Here is a 23,940-nt window from a genome sequence, read left to right on the forward strand (position 1 = left end):
AGCAATTTGGGATGCATAATATTCAAAAGGTTGAACGTTACAAACTAGGACAGCGCCTTAACAGATTTTAACTTTTGTAATCTGTTGTGGCAGATGCGCTTTATAACACTAAAAACAGGGCACTGGTTATGCAAAAGATTGCAGGTATAATATCATTAGAAAACAGCAAAAGGCTACAGCTGCTATTAGCCCCTCTGAAGCAAAATGGCAGGGCAGATCACTATGTAAAATAAACAATCAGATGCATTTTGATCATGGGTGATCTTCCTCAGTGGCCTTTTGGGATCTGTGTTGGGGGCAAGGACCAAATAGGTATCTAGAAAGGAGAATTCCCTGGATGCCAAGATCCAAGTTTGCGGCAAGTGCTCTTGGTCAGTTTGCATTTCTTGGTACAGAAAGTATTGATCTGATGTGTAGAGATCTTTCCTATTCTAATTAATTCAAGAGGGTTCTGGAAGCTTTTCTGTGTGAAAGAAACAAGCAGAAGGTACCTGATGTTTGGGTTGTTGCTTCAGAGAAGCTGAGTACAGCTGGCTTAAACTGAGCCTGTTATCTCTTCTTCAGTGCAATGCTGACTATATTAACAGGCCAGAAGAAGCCTGGGTTTTGCTCTCTTTTCTATCTTTCTTTCTGGTGGTGTTCTTTATGTAGTGTTAAGGTTTTTGTCTTCTTATAAATTTAAGTTAAGTCTGCTGCAACGGGATTTTTTATGAACACAGCCAATCCTGAATGTATGGGATTTGTGACCATTATGCTCATTTGCCTTCAGTAGCAGTAAAGCTCTCTTGGATGAAATATTAATTGCCTCTGGTCTGCTTTGGGGGAATCCTGCAACATGTTTAAATTTTTACTCTGCTAACTATACGTTGGAGTTCTGCTCTGGATCAAGACTGAGTAGAATTCATGACACTCTTTGGTAAGAGAACAGCAATTTAAAATCACAAAACACGCAGCAAGATGAAGCACTGAAATACAGTATAGGCTGCTGGACCTTTTAAATATGGCTTTATGAGTTCCATAACTTCCCACCTCCCTTAGCATGTTTGTTGAGTTAGAAATGGTTTACTTCCAAACTCTCCAAAGATCAGATTCATGTGCATATCCAAACAGCATTCAGAAAACCAAGAAGCCTAGAATAAAATTTAAAATATTAACTGATGCAAAGGAAAGAGGTGGATTTGCCCTGCCAGACCTTAAACTTTATTATGAATCAGCAGCATTCTGTTGGTTGAAAGACTGGCTGCTTCTTGAGAACACAGACATTTTGGATCTAGAAGGTTTTAACAACGTTTTTGGATGGCATGCATATTTGTGGTACGACAAGGTTAAAGCACATAAAGCATTTAAAAACCATATTGTCAGGAAAGCATTGTTTAATGTCTGGATAAGATACAAAGATTTACTGGAAAATAAAACCCCAAGGTGGTTGTCACCAATGGAAGCGAAGGCTCAGAAAAAGCTCAATATGGAGGCCAAATGGCCGAAATATTGGGAAATATTGGAACAAGAAGGAGACAAATTGGAATTGCAGAGTTTTGAGAAATTAAAAGATAAAGTGCGAGACTGGCTTCATTATTATCAAATAAGAGAGGCCTATAATTTGGATAAAAAAATTGGCTTCCAGGTGGAAAAATCAAAATTGGAAATAGAACTGTTAGATCCCAAAACTAAGATACTTTCAAGAATGTATAACTTGCTGTTAAAATGGAATACGTAGGATGAAACGGTTAAATCTGCTATGATCAAATGGGCACAAGATATTGGTCACAACATTATGTTTGCTGACTGGGAACAGTTGTGGACCACCGGTATGAAATTTACGGCATGTAATGCCTTAAGAGAGAATATTATGAAAATGATGTACAGGTGGTACATGACACCAGTCAAGCTTGCAAAAATATATCATTTGCCCGATAATAAATGTTGGAAATGTAAAGAAAATGAAGGTACATTCTTTCACCTTTGGTGGACGTGCCCAAAGATTAAGGCTTTCTGGGAGATGATATATAATGAAATGAAAAAGGTATTTAAATATACCTTCCTGAAGAAACCAGAGGCCTTTCTCCTGGGCATAGTCGGCCAATTGGTGCCAAAGAAGGATAGAACTTTTTTTATGTATGCGACAACAGCAGCAAGAATACTTATTGCAAAGTATTGGAAGACACAAGAGTTACCCACCCTGGAAGAGTGGCAGATGAAGGTGACGGATTATATGGAATTGGTGGAAATGACTGGCAGAATCCGAGACCTGGGAGAAGAGTTGGTGGAAGAAGACTGGAAGAAATTTAAAGACTACCTTCAGAAACACTGTAAAATTAATGAATGTTAAAATGATGTTGGACTGAAAATAAGTGGCATTAGCAACAAAGTTAATAAGAATATGCAAAAATGAATTGATAAATGGATGGAAATATAGAGTTATAATATGTTAAGATATAGAGTTAAGATAAACGAAAGAGGGTAAGGATTTGCTGATTTGATTATTTAAATGGGAATACAAAAAGGGGAGGTGTGAGGTCAAGGAAACAAGCTAATGAGTTTAAAGTTACTAAAAACGGATTTGTTTTTCAATTCTTTTTTATCTTTATTCCTCTTTTTTCTCTTTTATGTATTTTTCTATGTTTTCTTTTTTGTATCTTTTTCTTTCTATGTGACTTTTTTCTATTTTGTAAACTTATGTTTTTGTAAAATCACAATAAATATCTTTTTTTTAAAAAAAAAACAGCATTCAGAAAACACAAGGCAGTAAAACTTGGCTTAGTGATGAAAGTTCCTAAATTATTGGTATAGGTACACAAGGATGACTTGTAGGAGTCATGCGGTCTGAGCTGCAATAACCAGCTCAAAATCACTTTACATGTTGAGCTGCTCTGGTAGACTGAAAAGGAACAAAAGCTTGGATTACCTAATCCCTCCTGAGGTGAGCTAAACCTGGCAGGACAGTTGACTCTCTGGCATTAACCCCTTTGTGCATTAATTAGACTTAAGCATGTTGGTTAGATGAGGCTGATTCTCCCAGAATCTGACGGATCCCAAAGCTCCTATAAAAAGCAATAGCCTGCCTTTCAGCATTGTTACGGAAAGCTCTTTAAAGCTGCACCATCTAAAAACAACATATTTCTTAAAGGTCTTGTGCTAATAGATGCACATATAATTGGCTGATCAATTGAAACCCCTTTGTTTAATAGATGGAGTCTTCTTTGCGCAGCTGGCCTTTGACCCCTCATTTAGATGTTTAGATAAGGCATAGGCAACCTTGGCCCTCCAGATGTTTTGGGACTACAATTCCCACCATCCCTGACCATTGGTCCTTTTAGCTTGGGATGATGGGAGTTGTAGTCCCCAAGCATCTGGAGGGCCAAGGTTGCCTATGCCTGGTTTAGATTGTGGGTGTGTTTATTTCCACGTACAAATCTTGTCACCTTGACCATGCGGGGAACATCTTTTTCTTGTCATGTTAGGAAAAGAATGCCCCCCCCCCCGCAATATCTTGGGGGACGACAGATGGGAGTCTGCTTTTCATCTCCTAGTGAAAAACAGGAGGCTGTTGCAGGGGATTTCCTCGAGGCTCAGTTGGGAGCTGGGTGGGTGGGCTTTGCTTATTTTCATGCCATTAGAAGAGAAATCTTTGCAAACCTAGATTCAGGTAGGTAGCCGTGTTGGTCTGACACAATAGAAATTATATATATATATGTATTTCTATTGTGTCAGACCAACACGGCTACCTACCTGAGGTCCAGTAGCACCTTAGAGACCAACTAAGTTTGTTCTTGGTATGAAATACAGTCCTACCTTGGGTTAAGTATGCTTCAGGTTGAGCGTTTTCAGCTTCCGCTCCACGGAAGTAACGGAATGCGTTACTTCTGGGTTTCGCCGCTCGCGCATGCACAAGACGCTTAAAATGACTTCACATGCATGCGTGGAAGCGGCGAATCGCGACCTGTGCAGGTTGTGTTCGCTTCAGGATGCGAATGGGGCTTTGGAACAGATCCCGTTTGCATCCAGAGGTACCACTGTACCCAGACAGGTATCTGAAGAAGTGAGCGTGCACACGAAAGCTCATACCAAGAATAAATTTAGTTGGTCTCTAAGGTGTTACTGGACAGTATATATATACATTGTTGTTATTGTTTAGTCGTGTCCGCCTCTTCGTGACCCCCTGAACCAGATTACGCCAGGCACTCCTGTCTTCCACTGCCATTGCAGTTTGGTCAGACTCATGCCGGTAGCTTCGAGAACACTGTCCCACCATCTCGTCCTCTGTCGTCCCCTTCTCCTTGTGCCCTCCATCTTTCCCAACATCAGGGTCTTTTCCAGGGAGTCTTCTCTTCTCAGGAGGTGGCCAAAGTCTTGGAGCCTCAGCTTCAGGATCTGTCCTTCCAGTGAGCCCTCAGGGCTGATTTCCTTAAGAATGGAGAGGTTGGATCTTCTTGCAGTCCATGGGACTCTCCAGAGTCTCCTCCAGCACCATAATTCAAAAGCATCCATTCTTCGGCAATCAGCCTTCTTTATGGTCCAGCTCTCACTTCCATACATCACTACTGGGAAAACCATAGCTTTACCTATACAGACCTTTGTTGGCAAGGTGATGTCTTTGCTTTTGAAGACGCTGCCTAGGTTTGATATACAGTGGTACCTCAGGTTAAGTACTAAATTCGTTCTGGAGGTCCGTTCTTAACCTGAAGCTGTTCTTAACCCGAGGTACCACTTTAGCTAATGGGGCCTCCTGCTGCTGCCACGCAATTTCCGTTCTCATCCTGAAGCAAAGGTCTTAACCTGAAGCACTATTTCTGGGTTAGCGGAGTCTGTAACCTGAAGCGTATGTAACCCGAGGTACCACTGTGTGTATATATACATATATATATTCCTTTGCATCGGCTGAGCCATAAGAAACATATATCGGAGCAGTTACAGATAGGTAGCCGTGTTGGTCTGCCATAATCAAAACAAAAAAATTTTTTTCTTTCCAGTAGCACCTTAAAGACCAACTAAGTTAGTTCTTGGTATGAGCTTTCGTGTGCATGCACACTTCTTCAGATACACTGAAACAGAAGTTGCCAGATCCTTCTATATAGTGAGAAGGTGGGGAGGGGTATTACTCAGAAGGGTGGTGGGAATGGGTGATTGGCAGATAGCTGTGATGAGCCTGTTGACGACTCTTAACGACTGCAATAGGTCTTACCTTAAAACCATGGAGAGACCTGGTCTGAACAAAGACATTGGATTCTTATCTCATTATACATGACAAAGCCATTTTTCACCTTCTCACCCCTTGCTTTTTCCTGTAAGACCTATTGCAGTCGTTAAGAGTCGTCAACAGGCTCATCACAGCTATCTGCCAATCACCCACTCCCACCCCCCTTCTGAGTAATACCCCTCCCCACCTTCTCACTATATAGAAGGATCTGGCAACTTCTGTCTCAGTGTATCTGAAGAAGTGTGCATGCACACGAAAGCTCATACCAAGAACTAACTTAGTTGGTCTTTAAGGTGCTACTGGAAGAAATTTTTATTTTTTTTTGTTTTTATATATCGGAGCAGCACCAATCCTTGCAGCAAACCCCCCCCCCACGAAGCTAGAAGGCTACGTTGTCGCCCTTTCACCCCCGCTTTAGCCCCGGACGAAGAGCTCTGCCGGATCCGGAAGCCTCTTGGGGCCTCCTTGCGGCGTCTCCGCCTGCGCGTGCGCGGCTTTGTCCCGCGCATGCTCCGTCCCTTTCCCGCCACCTCCCCGTCGCCGCTTTCGCCCTTCCCCTCCGCGCAGGCGCAGCGGCCCTTTCCCGCCTCCCCATCCGGGAACCCCCGGGCGCGCCTGCGCAGAGCCGCGCCGCCCTCCGTGTCGCTGGTTCCCCTCAGAGCGGCGTCGGGGGCGAGGCCGGAGGAGAAGGAGCGCGGCGCCCGCGGCCTCGGCTTGAGCCTTATCTCCCTCCGCGCAGGCGGGACTCGAGGCCCAGCGCGGTCGGTGCTGACGAAGGTGAAGCGGCGGCGGGGGGCGAGCGGGGGAGGAGGAAGGGGAGGGAGGCCTGGGCGCCCCGGAAGCCGCTTCTCGGAGTCCCTCAGGCCTCGGGCTCCGTCGCCAGGGCCCCTCCCCCACCCCCAGTGCGTGAGGGGAAAGGCCGGAATATGGTTCGTGGGAATCAATAATCACCAGTAACAACACCGTGGGGTTTTCGGGGGGCTGCACATACCGCTAAAGAGGGCCGCCTTGAGGTTTGATGCGGCCCTCCGCTCCTGAAGGTAACGGGGCCCCTTCTGTGCCCGTCTCTCCTTTATCAACAACAAATTGTCGCCTTTTTGTTGTTGAATAGATGCAGTCTGGTAATTTATAGACCTAGTAGGTATCTAAAGCCATTTAATAGGAGCCTACGCAACACAAAACGCGGTTGCTGCAAGTAGGTTTTATTTTCTTTACCCTTTCTGTGTCCGGCTGTCCTTTGTCAAAAACAAGTTGTCGCCGTTTTTCTGTTGAATAGATACAATATGGTAATTTGTGGGCCTCATAGGTATCGAAAGCCGTTTGCACAGAACAAATAGGAGCCCACACAACACAAAACGCTGTTGCTGTATGTCGGTTTCATTTTTTTTTGTTTTTATATTATATTTTGGAAATGTACATCCAGGATTTTTCCCCTTTAATTTTTTGGGGGGCCCCCAAGAGAGTGGGACCCTAAGCTACAGCTTGTTTAGCTTATATGTAAATCCAGCACTGCCTCTAAACGTTTTGCGAATCTAAGTTGGGCCTCATTGAGGGGCAGTGTTTCAGTATGAGTAGGAAAATGAGAGTACTCCTAAACATTTTTTTTAAGGAAAAAAAGCACTGGCCCTTTGCTTGAATTTTGAAGATTAAAATCTTTGGGTAGAGGCAGCCCATTCTTATTTTTTGCAATGTGCTTAGTATACTTTTAGATGTTTAATAAATTGTATACTTATATACAGTGGTTTTTTCTGGGGGTAGGTAGGGGTACGCATACCTCTAAACATGTTGTGAATCTAAGTTTGGCTTCATTGAGGGGCAGTGTTTGAATATGAGTGGGAAAATGAGAGTACCCCCTAAACATTTTTTTTAGAAAAAAGCACTGATTAATAATAATAATAATAATAATAAGTCTCCACCGAAACCCTCCCCTCTTGTGGGGGGGGGCAAGTGAGTGCCTCGTGTGATGTTACATCTCCTAGCTGCCCTGTGAACAACACTACGTTATTATTATTATTATTATTATTATTATTATTATTATTATTATTGGTTTCCATCCTTGCCTCGCCATTGCAGCTTCCTCTGGTTCTGCATTATTCTCACACTGTCACATCCCCAATCCACCTCCCCTTTGCAGGCTTTGTTTTGGGCACCCGTGTCACGTGCGACATGAACTCCCTAGCCAGGATCCATGCATATCTTGCAGAAAAGACAAAGAAAAAACTATGACTCTTGCCCCTTGTGAAAGTTGCCTGTCTCCTAAGGCACCTGGGGGAAGGTGGCAGCTGGGGAAAGGCAGCTTGGGGAGAACGAAGCCAGGCAGGAGAGGGAAATCTCTGGGCTTCTTGGTCCTTCCTTCCATATGTTGCCTACCTGGGAATTGGGGGGGGGGGGAGTTGCCTTTGCTTCTTCTTCCAGGTCCTGCCTGTGGGTTTCTTCCCACTGGGGCATCTAGTGGAGAGCGTGAGGCTGACCGAGATGGGGCCCCTTTGGCTGCTTTTCATTAAATTTATGTACCGCCCTCCGTCCAAAGATCACGGGGCAGTTTGTTCAGCGTTTGTTGTGTCCCTAATTCCCATCACGCTGGTATTTCCAGGGACGAGTCTAGAGTCCACTCGCTCTACATGCTGATATTCTGCACAAACTGGACGGTGCTTGTAACTTCTTCCCCCCCCCCCAGGTATTTAGCCCTCACCCTTCTGCCAAAACAGCTCCCAGGCCAGCTTTCACAAATCAGGACTCTTATCTGAAGTGACAAGAGCTACTTTACTGCTTCTTTGGCCTAGGCTGATCTTAAACACAGGAAACGCTAGTGAGCTTCGGTGGTTTTTCTGTAGTGCCTTCAATACGCATGCTATTTTACAGCAAACTTAGCTTATAAGTTTCTTACATTAGGTCTTAGTTTCTTACATTAAGGAAGCTGCAAGGTTTGTTTCTGACAGGCCAGAACAGGACCAGCTTTGGTTATCAACATGGGTCTGGTGCTCCTAGTACTCCGTTTACTCTTTAGCATATTATGCCATAGCTTAGGAATAGAGCATCTGCCTTGTATATCCCTGGTATTTCAAGATAGCGCAGGAAGACAGCCCTGGTGAGCCATTGCTAGTTATTATAGGCAATACTGCACTAGATGGATCAGCTCTCTATATAGTTTACTATGTTCATAGTACAGTCTTGCAGAATCTGCCAAGCTAAGTTAAGAGCCCATAAAATCTGTGAAGAAATTTCCTGTGGCTTCTAGGGTGTAACTGAATGTTTCAGTTCTTGGCATGTGGTTTGCACTCCCCAGATCAAAACCTCATTCGCTAGTGGAAATGGGTCTCACATGCTTTCCTCCCCTCCCCCCGTTGCATTTCAACATGTTGAAATTTTATTATCATGGTGGCAGCATCTCATGCGCAGAGCTGAGGTGAGGGAGGCTGGAGGGTGGACTTGTTTGGTGTGGGAGCTGCTGGCTGGCTGCTTCTGGGTTGAGGCTGTGGCGCTCAAGGGGTTTCTCTCGTCACTTGGATGCTTTGAGCCAGGTACGACTTCAAAAAATGGCATCCTCCAGTGCTACTTCCACACCTGCCTGGTTATATGTTCCTGAAGCACATGTGCTTTTGCCTTCCGTCTAGACCAGGAGAAGGAGCCTTACCATGGCTCTGCATCTGAGACGTGCAGAGCAAAACAAAATGTTAGTCACCTGGTGAACTTGAGGCTGGACAGGAAGCCAGAGTTCATGCCCTCTTTGGCAGATCTTGAGCCTGGAGGAAACCTTGGGCTTTCTTTGCTTGCCAGATCCTGGCTGACCTCTCACTGTGACGGAGGTGGTCCAGATTGTCAAACGACCTTCATTGTCATTGTAACTTACTGAATTGAACTTCTTTAGAATTGGTCAACATTTGATCCTTGCGGTAACTTGGTTTTGCCTTGAGCACCTGTGATCCCTTCCCTAGCCGTGTTACATTCATACAGATACCTTCCCAGATTTCTAGTGCCGTAGTGGGATATAATACAGGTAGAAATCTTGGGTTTACAGAATAAAGAAAGATATTTCGGCGTGTGCGGTCTGAGCATGTCCTCCCTCAGTGAGTTCACACGGGGTGAAAGAGAATGAACAAAGGAGGAAAATTAACTTCCTTCCAGGTGGCCAACTGAGTCTCGGAATACAATTCTGTGGTCTCAACCCTTTCGTGCATTATCTAGTCTTAAACTTGCTAGTTATATTTGACTGCAACTTCCCACACTTAATTTCATTGGTTCATTTCATAAAATTTGTACACCGCTTGATTGTGAGAGAAAGCCACAAAGTGGTTTACAAAAAATATAAAACAATAAAATTGTTCATTAAAAAACCAATCATGTAAAACATTCAGAAAATTAAAATCGCCCTAAAACTAAAAACATTAAAACATGTTTCAGCATCACTGTATATATTGGGGCAGGCTTGTCTAAACAAAAGCAGGCACCCAACGGGATGCAGTGAAGGCACCTGCCTAACACCAGTCATGCTATTCATAGTTCAGTAGGTGGAAGTGGTGGCTGTGCGGCAACTGAATGCTAGCAACAGGCTTTTAAAGGCAGCAGGGAACGGCAGAAAATGAGTTCCCTCCTTTCCCTGGAACTGTGCTAAATGATGCTGTGCCTCTTCTGGTCTTAAAAGTTGAAAATAGACACCGCTAGATAAAAGAGGCAAGAGGTCATTCACAGGCAACAAAAAGACCTGTATGCTTTTCTCAGTGATGATAGCCTTCTGGGTGCAGAAATGCATCTTTGCTTTGATTGTTTTGTATGCCTTTAAATGGCCCTAATGCTTTAAATGGCCTTTGAAGACTTTTAAACAAAAAAATCTTGTCTTAAAATGCATTTGGCCCGCTTCAAAGGAGAGAGTCATTCATAGGATTTGATCACCATCTTCCAATATCTAAAGGGCTTTCACATGGAAAATGGAGCAAGCTTGCTTTTTGCTGCTCTGGATAGTAGGACCCAAAACAATTGATTCAAGTTACAAGAGAGGAGATTCTGAATTAACATCAGGAAGAACTTTCTGACGGTAAGCGTTGTGGAACGAAATTCCTCAGAAAATAGTGGACTCCTTCCTTGGAGGTTTCTAAGCATAGGTTGATTGGGCACCTGTCGGGGATTCTTTAATTGAGATTACTGCATTGCAGGGGGTTGGACTAGATGACCCTCGAATGTCCCTTCCAACTCTACAATTCTATGATTCTGTGCTGTGTGTGGGAATGGAGTATCCTAAAACTGGGTTAGAACACTGAACAGAAAGCACTGCAGTGTTTTATTGTGTGTCCCCTTGGAAAATCCAACAAGTAACTGCTACATGTTTCTTTAAAAAGTCTTGTTTCTGAGCTGGGGTTGATGCTGCAACTATGGTGGATATTTGAAGATCTTCTAAGCCATGAATTTATGGTGGACTTCATTAAACTGAATAGTACTGCTAATTTAGGCCACAAGGTGGAAGCAAAATTGTGCCGCTCTCATCACAATACTGCACAGGTCTAGAGGTGAATTTGCCCCTGCTCTGCATTCTTAAGCAGACTAACCCAATTCTCACGTCCCTGACTGAAACACAGATTGAAACATACTTATATACTTCAGATTTTGCATTTATCTGAATTTTATGGTGCAGTACTAGGCTTAAAATACTTAAACACATATAATAATAGTTTGGGATAGTATTAGTATTATTCATTGGTATTACCCAAAGTTCTCCAAGCATCTTAGAACACATTAAAAAATGTAAAATATGTTTAGAAATGCATATGTTGAGGTAAAATACGTTTGACTATTTTGTGATAATATTCAGGAATAGTGTGGTTTAGTGGTTATTGTGTTGGGCTAGGATGGGGGGACTGAGATCAGCGCTGCTGTTCCTCCATGAAGCGCAACAGGTGGCCCTGGGCCAGTGTCTCTCTCGCTGCTTAACCCTCCTCACCAGCATTCTTGGAGGAGAAGTGAAGGGGAAAGAACAAAGGAGGCCACTTTGAGCTCCTTGTAGGGAATGACAGATAGAGGTGCAGCACTTGATTCCTTAGATAAATAAGCACACATTGCTGGGGGATGTTGCACTGCTCTCAGCTAGGTGGTTATTTGTTTTGCTTTAATATGGTATGAATGAGTGATGATTTAGCAAAAATGCTGCAGGGGCTGAACATTTGGAGCGACAACTACTTTTGCTTCACAGAAAACTAGAAAATTTTGTTTCCTTCCCCCAGAGAATGTATGCAGCATTTATTAACTTTGCACAAATAGAAATGGGTTTATCAACTTTTACATGTTTGTTCCTCAATTGTGTTGGTGTATTTTCCGATTCATCAGCTTCTTTCACTAGATGCGGAAGCTGGAAGAATATTGTGTGTGAAGAAAACAGTTTTCTCATGGATTTTTATGGGCCTTCACATTTCTGTTTAAAGCCTGTTTGAAAACATTAACTGTATGTAACATGCACAGCAACTCTATGGGGCTGAGGAGTCTTTGGCTCCCTTGAAATCTGTTGGGAGGGGGCCAGGCCTCCTGAATGTTGGGGTGGAGGAGGCAAAGCGCGAAGCCAAATGGGGTGCAGCTTCAGTGGCAGGCTCCTCCTGAGCGAGAGAGAGGAGGAATTGCTAGCCACTGAAGCTGCGCTGCGCTGGGCTTCCCGCTGGGCCCCTCTTGGCGACGCGACTTTGCATGTGTAATGCATGTCACGTGCATGACCTCACATGAGCACGATGCGTTCTGAGCGCACGATGTCACACACACGCTGGGCCACCTTGATCTTGGGCACAAGTTGACACCTCTGGTGTGTAACACGTCCGGTCTAAGAAAGAAAAGGTTTTGGGACCTATTAAGGCTAGAATCTCCTGATGGAAGGCTATGAAATTATATTGGATAGCAGTGGTAGGTAAACCTTCAGAAGAATTTTCTAAAGACTGATATGTCACCAATATAGCAGATTACTGAGACTGATGGTAGTTTGACAACTTACTTGATATGGGTCCTGCCCGGGGAATGGACCAGGTGGTCTGTTAATTCACTTTCCATGCTACTCTTCCGTGATTTTCCCCTGCCCACATAGTATCTTTAAGTAATTTCTGTGTTGAAATTGTTGAAGCTGTTAAGTTGGGGAATTGTATGTAGCTCTTGCCACGAAGTTTCAAACATCCTCTAGTTTTGTTAGTTAATGAGGTCACATAAATAGTGGTTGTAGCACATCTTCATTGTCAAATACTTTGTTTTATAGGACAATCCTTTACCTAATTACTTGGAAGTAAGTCACATTGAATTGAATGGAACTTGCTGTCTAGTAACTCTGCATATCGTTGTAGTGTAAATTATTATCTTTCTAATGGCCTGATTAAATTACACTTGATATGTGGCTAGAATGCATTAAAATCACATGGGTTTTCAATTGAAAATGCTTGTTTGCATGGTTAGTTTAGAGTGGGATATAAAGCCTTTTAAATTCAAAAGCTGTAGTGCGTTGAAACACATATGAAATGACTTTCAGTTGACAAGTGAGTAAAACCCCCAACCCCTTTGCTAAAACAAGTTGTTATTGAGAAAAACCCGAAACTGTTGTGTTTTTCAAACAATTTACTTACAGGCAGTAGAACCATTTTAGAAAGTAGATTAAAAATAAATGTAATCTAATTTTTGTGTGTTTAACTTTCAGCTTTCTGGTGTTCTTGGAAAATTTTGCACCTTTTGTGAATTCTCTGAACCTTGGCATTGCCAGCCCACTTTTGTTGGGCCCTCCTCCTCCTCCTCCTCCTTTGCAGCTTGCTCAGATTAAGACACAGTTGGCTTTTCACCAGTTGAACTCGGTAGCTTCAACCCATTCTATAGCATCTTATGCTTTGTTAAATGAAGCATTTCTGAAAATTGCCATGTTTAACCCTAGAGGAAACATGCCTCCAAGGCCAAGGGGACCCAATGCGCCTGGTCCAATGCCGCGTGGCCCTTTTCTGGGGCCAGGACCGGGACCTAGACCGGATGGTCTTCAAAGGCAACACCCGTCTGCTCCTCCCAGAATGCCTCAAAGGGTCATGGAACCAGAAATGAGGGCAAGATTCCCAAGGCCAAATGTTCAGGTCACGCAACATGGAATGGATCCTAGACAAGAGCGGCACCAGAGGGAAGAGGGATGTGCTACTCACTGGGACAATCCATTTCCGCCTGTAAATAGTGGCCAGATCACTTCAGGAAAGTTTGCACAACAAGCCACCCGTATCCAGAACCGTTATACAACCGAGAGTGCTTCCAGCATCTTAGCAAGCTTTGGCTTATCTAATGAAGACTTGGAAGAGCTTAGTCGGTATCCGGATGATCAGCTGACACCGGAAAACATGCCTTTAATTTTGAGGGACATCCGAATGCGCAAAATGACTCATCAGTTACCAAGTTTACCTTCTGAGAGCAGAGAAAAGGAAATGTTTCACAGTGACGATGGTCATGGTACCATGGTGAAGAGCAAGGTAATTGATTACGGGCATGAAAGCAAGTATGAATATACTGAAACTCCTCTTGATGTCAAAATCTACAATTCTGATGCATCAACTGAGGGGAACATGAAAGGATTTTCAGCACAGCAGACGACTCTCGTGTCTTCAGTGCCCTCTGGTGTAACCAGTAGTCAAATGAATGCGGTAGAAGAGCTGATACGAAAGATGGGATTCCAGAGAAGCACATCAAGTACGCAGTCCTTTTTCCCCATGGATGCTTCCAACAAGGGGCCAGGGCTAGGCCTCCCTCCAGCAGGAGCCGGGATGCCTCCAGCAGCACCGCCCATGATGCCTCCCGTGGTACCATCCATGTCTGGGATGCCAGCATTGCCTGGGATGCCTCCTGTTGCCCCGCAGACTTTGCCTCCGCCAACTGTTCCTCAGCCCATGATGCCGCCTGTTAACCAACCACCTCCAACTATGAACCAGCCGCCACCCCCTTTTGCACCTGACATGCTTGAGGGTGTAAACCGGCATGATAGGATTCACCATGAATCCAGGGCTCATCCTTCTGATGTTCCACCTGGACCTGCCAGTGGCCAGAAAAAAATCCACGAGAAACCTCAGCATCCTATTGAGTCTGCTTTTGGCCTGGTGAAAGCCTCTTGGCTTCCAGTTTTTTCACAGGCAGATGCCCAGAAGCTGAAGAGATTGCCAACTCCGTCGATGATGAACGATTACTATGCTGCATCTCCAAGAATATTTCCACATGTGTGTTCTCTGTGTAATGTAGAATGTAGACATTTGAAGGTGAGTCACTCCCCACCCTCACGATTACATACATTTGTACACAACGTGTTCTATGTACTGGGTTTAATTGACTTCTGGATATCTGTAGATTTTATTCCCGTAAGATGTCCAACAATCAAGAAGCTTGGGAATAAATACTGCGTGTGTCTGATTTGCACAATGTGACTGGCTATTTCTGCAGGTTTCACCTGTAAAAGCTGCCTTATGATAGACATGTTCTCATTTGGCTTTGGATTCCCTGTTCCCTCTACTGCTTCCTCTGTCTATAATTAAACTTGCTTTTGAAGCTTCTGGGATCAAAGGAAGTTGGGTTTAAAGTAGACAGTGGATTAAGGTTGCAGTCCAGTCAGAAACATTGGTAAAGAAAGCAGTTATTATAGTCTTAGAATGTAGCATAAGGATGATAGAACAAAATAAGTTATACAGAAGCATTAGTTAAATTTTCTTAGCTGATGCATCTAACTACTTGTTTGACCCTTGATACCTTAAGTTCAAGTAAGGTTTGAAAGCTTCAGGTTGACACAACTACATTTAAGTTGTCTTGGGCTGCAGTCCTGTACATGCTTAGCTGAGATTATCTCACTGCGAGAAGGAAAGCCCAGCTAGATTGGGATTCAGAGCAAGTTCCTTTCTGTCTCATTGAAATCAAAAGTCTTAAGTTATTAATAATGCTACAGATTGATTTCACTGGAGCTAAGTGAGACTTCCTTGCTCTGGATCCAACCCAGGGATTTCCTGCAGCTTTGAGAATTTCAGTGACCATAATCTCTGTATGAAATATTATCCTCCATACCAAAGAAGATACTATCATGACTGTCTGATAGTCTCTTTTCCTGACAGAGAACCAAATGACAGGGTGGGAGAGGAGAGCCAAATATCATTTACAAGTATGGGATTCTGACAATAGTTTCCTTGTGGGCGGAGGATCACCCCACAACACAGAGAAGTATTATTCAGACAAAGTGAGATATGTACAGTATTGATTTGACTTTGATTTCCAAACATCTTTTTTATTTCGCTTAATTCTGAAATAGATTGCACTAGACATTATCACAAAATTCAGTGTATTTCTCCGGCTCTTCCCCTCTTGCCCATAGCATCTCAAGGGCATAGCATGGGTTGCATTCATTTGTTCCTCCCAACAATCATAAGAAGGCTATAAGTACTTAGTGCAGTGTTTTGCGTTTTCAAATTCCAAAGGATTGAAAGCCGGCCATAGGTAATTTTCCGATGTGCAGTTACTCAAAAATATGTCCCACTGAGTTAAGAAGGAATGTACTGTTAGTGTGATTATAATTTTGTCCTTAGGGGATTACTCAGTTACAGAGTTTTTAAACTTTTCTTCTGTATCAAATTTCTGTTTCTCTTAATGTGCTTCGTGTCCACCTCAAACTGTGTGTTACTATCCCAACCAATTCTAGATTTTCGTTCATAGGATCTTAATCCATTAGCTCAGGCTGTGTAATAAATCGAGTTTTGTAAATTGTGTTTAACTGCACAATGGTGGGGTTCTGAATTATATGCATTGCAGATGTTCATGTCTCCAAGTTTATATTTCTTACTTACTCAAAATCCTTTTAAGGGCGTGAGAGTGCGGAAAATAAGTCATACAATCATAAAATTGTAGAATGGGAAGGGACCACGAGGGACCACCATCTAGTCCAACCCACTGCAGGGCAGTAATCTTTTTGTCCAACGTGGGGCTCGAACCCGTGACCCTGAGATTAAGAGTCTCCTGCTCTATTGACTCTGGATCAGTCTTTGCAGATGCCTAAAAACAGAATAAATACTGCTATATGGGAATTGGTTTGGGACAGAAAAACTTTGTACGAAATAAATAATTTTGTTGCCTGTTGCTTACTCTACACACTAAGCAGAACGTGAGTGTAATTTATTCAATGTTTTTCTATTCTCTTGCATTCTGCATACAAGTTAGTTGTTTGCTGAATTGTTTAGGTTCCTTTCCCCACCCATTCATAATTTTTTGGTGCAGAACATGAATTTTAGCCTCTTTTTAATATTTAATGGAATAATATAATAATGTTCTATGGGCAGCAAAGGCCTTCTGAAGCAGGAGGTTTTGTGATTCCTGAGACAAAAGTTTGGGTTTTAAAAACATTCAGAGAAGGGAGCTTAACAGATGCGAGAGCCCAAAATAATGTTTCCATGTGAACACCACACTTTCAGGTGCTGCTGTTACTAAGATGACTGGTTGCTGTTTACGTTTTTAGGCTTATATTTTGGGGGGACTTCACGGCTCCCAGAAAAATATAAGCCTTACAGATGTCCGCAGACCACCGTAATGTAGCAGCACAGAATACTTTTATTGCGCAGCACTGCAAACCTTCAAATGCATAGACCATTATTTTTATTATTTATTATTATTTTTATTTGTATACCACCCTATACCTGCAGGTATGTAGTTTAAAAGGGTGTGTGTGTGTCTTTGCAGCTCTTTATGTTGAAACACTTTTCTTTTACCTCTATTATAAAGATACCGATTGTAGTCAAGCTATATAGGTTGTGATGTCCCCCATTGTTCTTCCCAAGTCGCTGCTGCTGACTTGCCCATGTAGTGCTATCCCAGTTGTCTGTATGGTGACTAATGCTGGGACAAGTGGGCAGAATAGTTCTGCATTGCTCTTTTTTTCCAGGAGAATGCATCACAGCGCCATGGCAGCTGTATTTGGGTTTGCTTTTCTCTCTCTTCTTTCCCCTCTCTGAGAATTATGGCGTTTCTGTCCATATTTGGATCCTTCTGGGCCAATGTAAAGCAGTACTTGGAAGACCAAAATACCCTAATTCTGTTCTGTATGCAGTTCAGAGGCCATTAATTTGGCAGGTTTGAATTAACACAGAACAGCAACATATTGCATATCTTGACATCAGACGACACTACACTGTAGATCATCTTGATAGAAGAAATCTTAGGCTTGTCTTATGAGTTTTGGACAACCTGAGTATATAACACAACATGGTTATAAGGGCAAATGGTGGCAGAGGGCGTGAGAAATCCATGTATACTACCATGAGCTGCATGGAGGAAAGCGGGGGTGTAAATGTCATTCTAATAACAATAATAAAATACTTGTAACTATGATTTATGGCTTTTCCTTCTGTAGGACTGGATTCAGCATCAGAATTCTACTGCCCACATTGAGAACTGTCGTCAGCTACGCCAACAGTAAGAATGCCCATTTAATTTGTACATTAATTATACGAAGACGGACTTGATTCTTGTACTTTCCTAAAGGGATACTAATAGTCAATAAAATGATTTCAGTGGGATGTGAATTTCAACCATAATACTTTTAAGCAGTATGTTCTGCTTAATCTGTATGTTGATCTGTTTGTTCTGCACTGAAAAGCTCTAAATGCCATGCGCCATTCTGAAATGAGATGAATGGTTTTTCAATTCTAGGGAATTAGGGTTGATCTGAGACGGAATATAGCCACACAACTTTAAGCAGGGTAGTGCATAAAAGGTAGAAGAACCAGTGGGTGGGCACAGGGTCAACACCACCATGATCAGGAAGGGTGAGGAGCATAGAACAAGCCAAGGACTCCAAGGGAGAGGCCCACCATTGGGGCAGTGTGGGAGGGGGTGAGCCAAGTTTCAGTGAGGGCAATTACGTGGAAGGATGAAAAGAGAGAAAGAGCAAGGAGGGCGACAGTTCTCTAGGAAGCAGAGCGGGTGGTAAGCAACATGAGGATGAGATGCACAGAGAGAGCGAGAGGGTGGGTGCTTGAGCTGGGATCCAGACGTAGGTCTTGCTCTCAGGTACTTCTGGGGTTGGACCTGACTAATAATGTGACTATTTTTTAATTCTGTAATGTGGTCTTTCACTTAATTCAATTGCTGTGTTACATGTTCACCTTAAAAGCTCCCAAGCAGATTAGGACAACCTCTTAGAATATTTTTTAACACAGAGGCTAACTTGGGAAATTGACACACCTCTGCCAGTACCTGGCAGACATGCAAATCTCACTCTCTGCGGCACAGGAAAGGGAAGGAGGTGCTTCTTAGCAATAGATAACAATGAAAATAATTCAAAAAAACTTCTTGCATTGATAGTTTTATTCTTGAAACAGATTTCCTGACTGGAATCCAGAAGCCCACTCTTCATCAAAAAGGTAATTTTTCAAATATGACTACTTCCCATAGTACTGATAAGGTGCATCTCCCTTTTTCCTAAAGATATTATAATGGATTGAGTTCTCTGTGGTTGGGAGAACGTTGTTTAAATCTTGGGATTGTGGATGTCGCTTTGCATGTTGTCCCAGGGAGATTTTGCAGCTGCTTCTGCTTCTTTACCACCCACCTTTCACACTGATGTCCCAGGGCAGGTTGCAACAACTAAAACACAATATTAAGAACAGTTTAAAACAACTCACAATCACTGGAATAAGATGGGTCCTGAAAATACATATCTCAAATGTCAAAAGGTAAGGTAAAGACATGCGTCTTCAGTGTTCATTGCCAGCTGTGTAATGAAGATACCAGATGCTTCTCTGTGGAGATGGAGTTCCACAGTGTAGGGGCTGCCCCAGAGAATGCCCTCTCCCGGACCATCACCACCCTGAGCTTCTGAGGGTGGAGGAACAGCCAACTATATAAAACTATATATGAGAGTTATCATAGTTACAGAGCTTATCATGGTTATAGAGCATCATATTTGTTTAAGTATGGCATTGCTTACCTGTTTGGCACTTGAAGGCTTGCATGAGTTTCTCCTGAGCCCAAGGAGTGTTTTTGTTTTTTTTAAAATAAATTTTTTATTAATTTTCCAACATATATCAAAACACAACACAACTGACAATACACAAACAAACAAACATACAAACACGTATAATTTCATAACCTCTTTTTCTTAAACCTTATTTCAACGACTTCCCCATACCTCCATTTTCTGTATCCCTGTTTTAAACTTTTCCAGCAACCCCTAATTTCAATTACTTATAATTCACTTTCTTTAATCCTTTTTCTCTTACCCAATTATTTGTCACTGCAATTCTGTTTTACATTACCCATAACATTTTAGCACTCATTAATTTTACAACAGTTCTTAAGATAAGTTTTGAATTTCTTCCAATCTTCTTCCACCATCTCTTTTCCTTGGTCACGGATTCTGCCAGTCATCTCAGCCAGTCCCATATAGTCTATCACCTTCGTCTGCCACTCTTCCAGCGTGGGTAGTTCTTGTGTCTTCCAATACTTTGCTAAAAGAACTCTTGCTGCTGTTGTAGCATACATAAAGAACGTCCTATCTTTCCTTGACACCAATTGGCCTACCATGCCCAGGAGAAAGGCCTCTGGTTTCTTATGAAAGGTACACTTAAGTACCTTCTTGATTTCATTATAGATCATTTCCCAGAAGGCCTTGATCCTTGGAGCCCAAGGAGTGTTCAACAGTGCAGATACCAAAACGTTCTGTAGGTGCTGATGCTTTGCGAGAGTTCTCTCACCATGACTGAAATGGTACCACAGTGCAAGTCAGTGTCTGTCATAACATCAAACTGGGTTGTATCCCATTCAGTTTACTCGGTGTAAATCGGTTGAAATTAATGGATGTGACTAACATAGGTTTATTAATTTTGGTGAATTTACTCTGAGTTGGATACAGCACTTTGTGTGAAAGCTTCATTGCTTGGCTTCTTTCACTCCAGCTTTTCCTTGCTTGCAGGATGTCCCCCTTTCTCCTTTATAGTGGGTACCTTGGTTCTTGAATGGCTTGGTTGACGTACAAATCGGCTCCTGAACACTGCAAACCCGGAAGTAAGTGTTCCGGTTTGTGAACATTTTTCCGAAGCCAAACGTCTGACGCAGCTTCCACTTGAGTGCCGGAAGCTCCTGCAGCCAATCGGCAGCTGCGCCTTGGTTTTCTAATGGTTTCGGGAGTCGAATGGACTCCCAGAACGGATTAAGTTTGAGAACCAAGGTACCACTGTATAGGTGTAATAAATCAGGGTAGATTGTTGACATTTCTTTGGCATTCCAGCTGTCTTGATGCAGCCCTGTTTTTCAAATCCACCTTTATTTTCACTCTGTACTACTTGGGGGACGTAGGAGTCTTGTTCTGAGGCTCGCTCCTGGTCGTGGAATCCACGAAGCCAAATAACATCTGAATGCACACTTATCCTATTTAATACTGCCCTGTAGTTTTATTTCTTATAAGGAATAAAGTATTTTTTAAAAATTAAAACATTTTAAAAACTGTCCAGTTAGATCGGATTACTTATTTCATATTAAATACAGAATGTTGGGGAAGAACAACCTTTTCTGTTTTTACAGACATGAAAGTGACCGAAAGGAAAACCATACACCGAGGCGACGCTCTTGCAGTTTTAGTCCCAAACGCTCAAGACGCTCAAGCTCTGGCCATGGCTGGCGCCGCTCTCGCTCGCGGTCTAGGAGCCCTCGGCGCCGTAGACCCAGAAGTCGAAGCCCAAGATATCTGCCTGGTCCCCGGTATAGGTCAAGGTCTCCACGACGCCCTCATTTCTTTTTTTCACGCTATCGAAGATCTTACAGCAGAGAAAGGGAAAGAGAAAGAGAAACAGAAAGAGAAAGACGATCAAGAAGATCCACCAGATCTCCAGGTAAAATGGAGGCTCCAGCCTGTGGGCCTTCTTAAGCCTTGCAGTGGTCCTGATCTGATCTGCAAAGCCATTTCCATCAAGGCACACCCAGATATGATGTTAGGTGGGAGGCAGATAAAGATGCAGCTGCAAAAGAACAATTTTTGAAATGTGCTTCCGATTGTTCCTGGACAGGTGTGTGAGAGAGAAAAGCAGACACAGACGACACAGATACAGATACATAGAGGGTGGCCCCATCATGTCTGGTCTGGTGTTAAGGGAAGGAGAATACAGTGGTACCTCGGGTTAAGTACTTAATTCGTTCTGGAGGTTCGTTCTTAACCTGAAACTGTTCTTAACCTGAAGACCACTTTAGCTAATGGGGCTTCCTGCTGCTGCCACGCCGCCGGAGCACGATTTCTGTTCTCATCCTGAAGCAAAGTTCTTAACCCGAGGTACTATTTCTGGGTTAGCAGAGTCTGTAACCTGAAGCGTATGTAACCAGAGGTACCACTGTATTGTGTCATTGGTTATGCCTTCCATTCATTCACTCGAGCTCAGGGGTAACTAAATTACTACAGTGGTACCTTGGCTTAAGAACAGCTTCGTTTGTGAGCAACTTGGATTAAGAACGCTGCAAACCCGGAAGTAGGTGTTTTGGTTTGTGAACTTTGCCTTGGAAGCAGAACATATTCCGCTTTCTGTTGAGTGTGTTCCATTTGTAAATTGAGTCCCCCGCTGCTATGGGAAAGCACGCCTTAGTTTAAGAACAGACTTCCGGAATGGATTAAGTTCGTAAGCCAAGGTACCACTGTATTCCTTTTGGTGGGAGAAACGGCTTTAAATTATTTATTTTTTTCAAATTTTATGTTGCATGTACAACACCACAACATACCAACCTTGCTGTTCATGAGACTTAGATCATAGTCCTGTATTTTAGTCCAAGAAGATGGTGCCATGAGATTTTGGAGTTTCAACCCTACGTCACTTAGCTGGGTTGCCCAAGCCATTTACATAGAAGAACAAGATTTTTAAAATATTGGGGTTCCCCATTGGATTGTAATTTGTGAGTTGAAAACTGCATAGTCGTTACTTATAATGGATTTTATGTGGTGCTTTTGTTGTTACTATTAAATTTGTGCTTTAGAACTGTATGGGGGGCAGGTCTATATACAAAGTTGTAGGAAAGTTATGAATCGGGGTAGTCAACCTTTTTATACCTACCGCCCACTGATGCACCTTTCTTGATGGTAAAATTTCCTTACCGCCCACCAGTGCTCGACGGAAGGAGGATTCAGCTTGTGCCATAGAACCCCCTACCACCCACCTAGAATCCTGAAACACCCACTAGTGGGCGGTAGGGACCAGGTTGACAACCCCTGGTATAAATAGTGCCCAGCTCCTTATTTCATTCGCTGCTGCTGCTGCTGCAGCTGCTGTGTGTGCCCTTGCCTTCTTTGTCCAGGATCAACGAGTAGTGGCATGCTTTTTCCACGTACACTGGCAAAACAGTGCATTCAGTATCTCTCCCCCTCCATTCAGGTAAGGACTTGGAAGAAGCGGTGAAATGTTTGGGTCCAAGTTTTGTTGAAGAGTACAACAAACAGAAATCGCTCCAAGCGCTCTCCCGAGGGTCCGCTTTAAAGAGGATACCGCTTGAGCCAGAGAAGACTCCTGGAAGTGTGAAGAAGACCCCAAGTCATCCTACGGCTCCTCCAAAGTCTTCCAAGAAAGATTCGCCTCCTCATGGCTCATCGGATATTGATGTCCCAAACAAAGACGGAGTCGTAGCTGAGGAAACAAATGTTTCTCAACCCATTCCCTGCAGTCAGGTCAGTAAGTCTTCTGTGAAGGGGTTTAGGCTTAATGTGAGGTCTGGATCTGGATTTATTCAGGGTCAGAGTTCTGGTGTCCTTGGCTCTCTGGTTCCTAGGTGTAGATGGGCTTTTCTCTGTGGGACCAAACGGGAGCTTTTTGCTTATATGGGAGAAAGCTTCCTGCCTCTGATCCAGGCATTAACAATCATGCCTACCCCTGGGTTTGCGGCCACATCCCATCATCTTTCATACCCCATACTAAATTAGGATGAAATATTGAGAAATGACTTGTATTTAGATAGTTTGTGAAGTCATTTCAGTGCTTTTTCAAGAGATGTAATATGCAGGTTTTTTAATCCATTCTTGCATTTCCCGCAATGCTCCTTTAAGTGCACTATACTTTACCTGTTTCTATGTGTCTCTCTGTGTCTCTCTGCCTGCATACATGAGAGCGAGAGAGCAAGCACACAAATCAGTAACTGGTTTGAAATATGCTTGAAATACTGTTTCATTTTCAGTTTTTGACAGACAAAGCCTTGAGTTGTGGTACGATTCTTCGAATATTTGATTTACCAGATGATGGCTATACAGATAACGATATTAAAAAAATTGTTCAGCCCTTTGGAAAAGTTAGTGATATCTTGGTGCTTCGTGCTAGAAATGAGGTAAGTACCTTAAATGCCTAACATAGGGTTTCTGCAAAATATCCCACCTTTTCTGTAAGTCACATTAGCTGGGGGTAATCCTAGCACCCAGTATACTGACCCCAGAGGTCCTACGTATAGCCTCTGGTGTGGTTCGCAGCAGCGCTGCACAACTGCTAGTAGTAAGCATGGCACACTGTGCATTCTTTATAAGCAGTGTACTTATTGATAGATTATTGACTGATTGCTGGAGTAAGGCTAGAATTTTGAAGACATCCCTTGGATGTGATGTGAGCTGTAGCTACACAGTCTAAAATTTCTGATAGTAGTAATGGAAAAACCTATTTTAAACCTCACTTTAGAAACTTTAGACTATTTAGCTACAGCTGTTTTGCAAAACCACTTTAAAAGTTTTCTGTGAACTTTGGCCACTTGGCTCCCATTCTCAATTTTCCTGATGCTCCTTCACTCAA

General features: G+C 43.0%; 1 protein-coding gene across 4 annotated transcripts in view; it reads left to right on the top strand.

Annotated features, from left to right (window-relative positions):
- The window catches only part of ZNF638 (zinc finger protein 638), a 67,267-nt gene that overhangs the window by 18,316 nt on the left and 25,011 nt on the right, over positions 1 to 23,940 (top strand). For all 4 annotated transcript variants that reach the window (XM_083631542.1, XM_083631543.1, XM_083631544.1 and 1 more), the window contains 6 exons: positions 12,849 to 14,427; positions 17,550 to 17,611; positions 18,520 to 18,561; positions 20,720 to 21,027; positions 22,549 to 22,838; positions 23,342 to 23,488. In XM_083631542.1, coding sequence (XP_083487668.1) covers positions 12,849 to 14,427; positions 17,550 to 17,611; positions 18,520 to 18,561; positions 20,720 to 21,027; positions 22,549 to 22,838; positions 23,342 to 23,488 — 2,428 coding nt within the window. The remainder of the gene's footprint in view (positions 1 to 12,848; positions 14,428 to 17,549; positions 17,612 to 18,519; positions 18,562 to 20,719; positions 21,028 to 22,548; positions 22,839 to 23,341; positions 23,489 to 23,940) is intronic.

Source organism: Podarcis filfolensis (genome assembly GCF_964270895.1).
Source record: "Podarcis filfolensis genome assembly, chromosome: 9".
NCBI lineage: Eukaryota > Metazoa > Chordata > Lepidosauria > Squamata > Lacertidae > Podarcis > Podarcis filfolensis.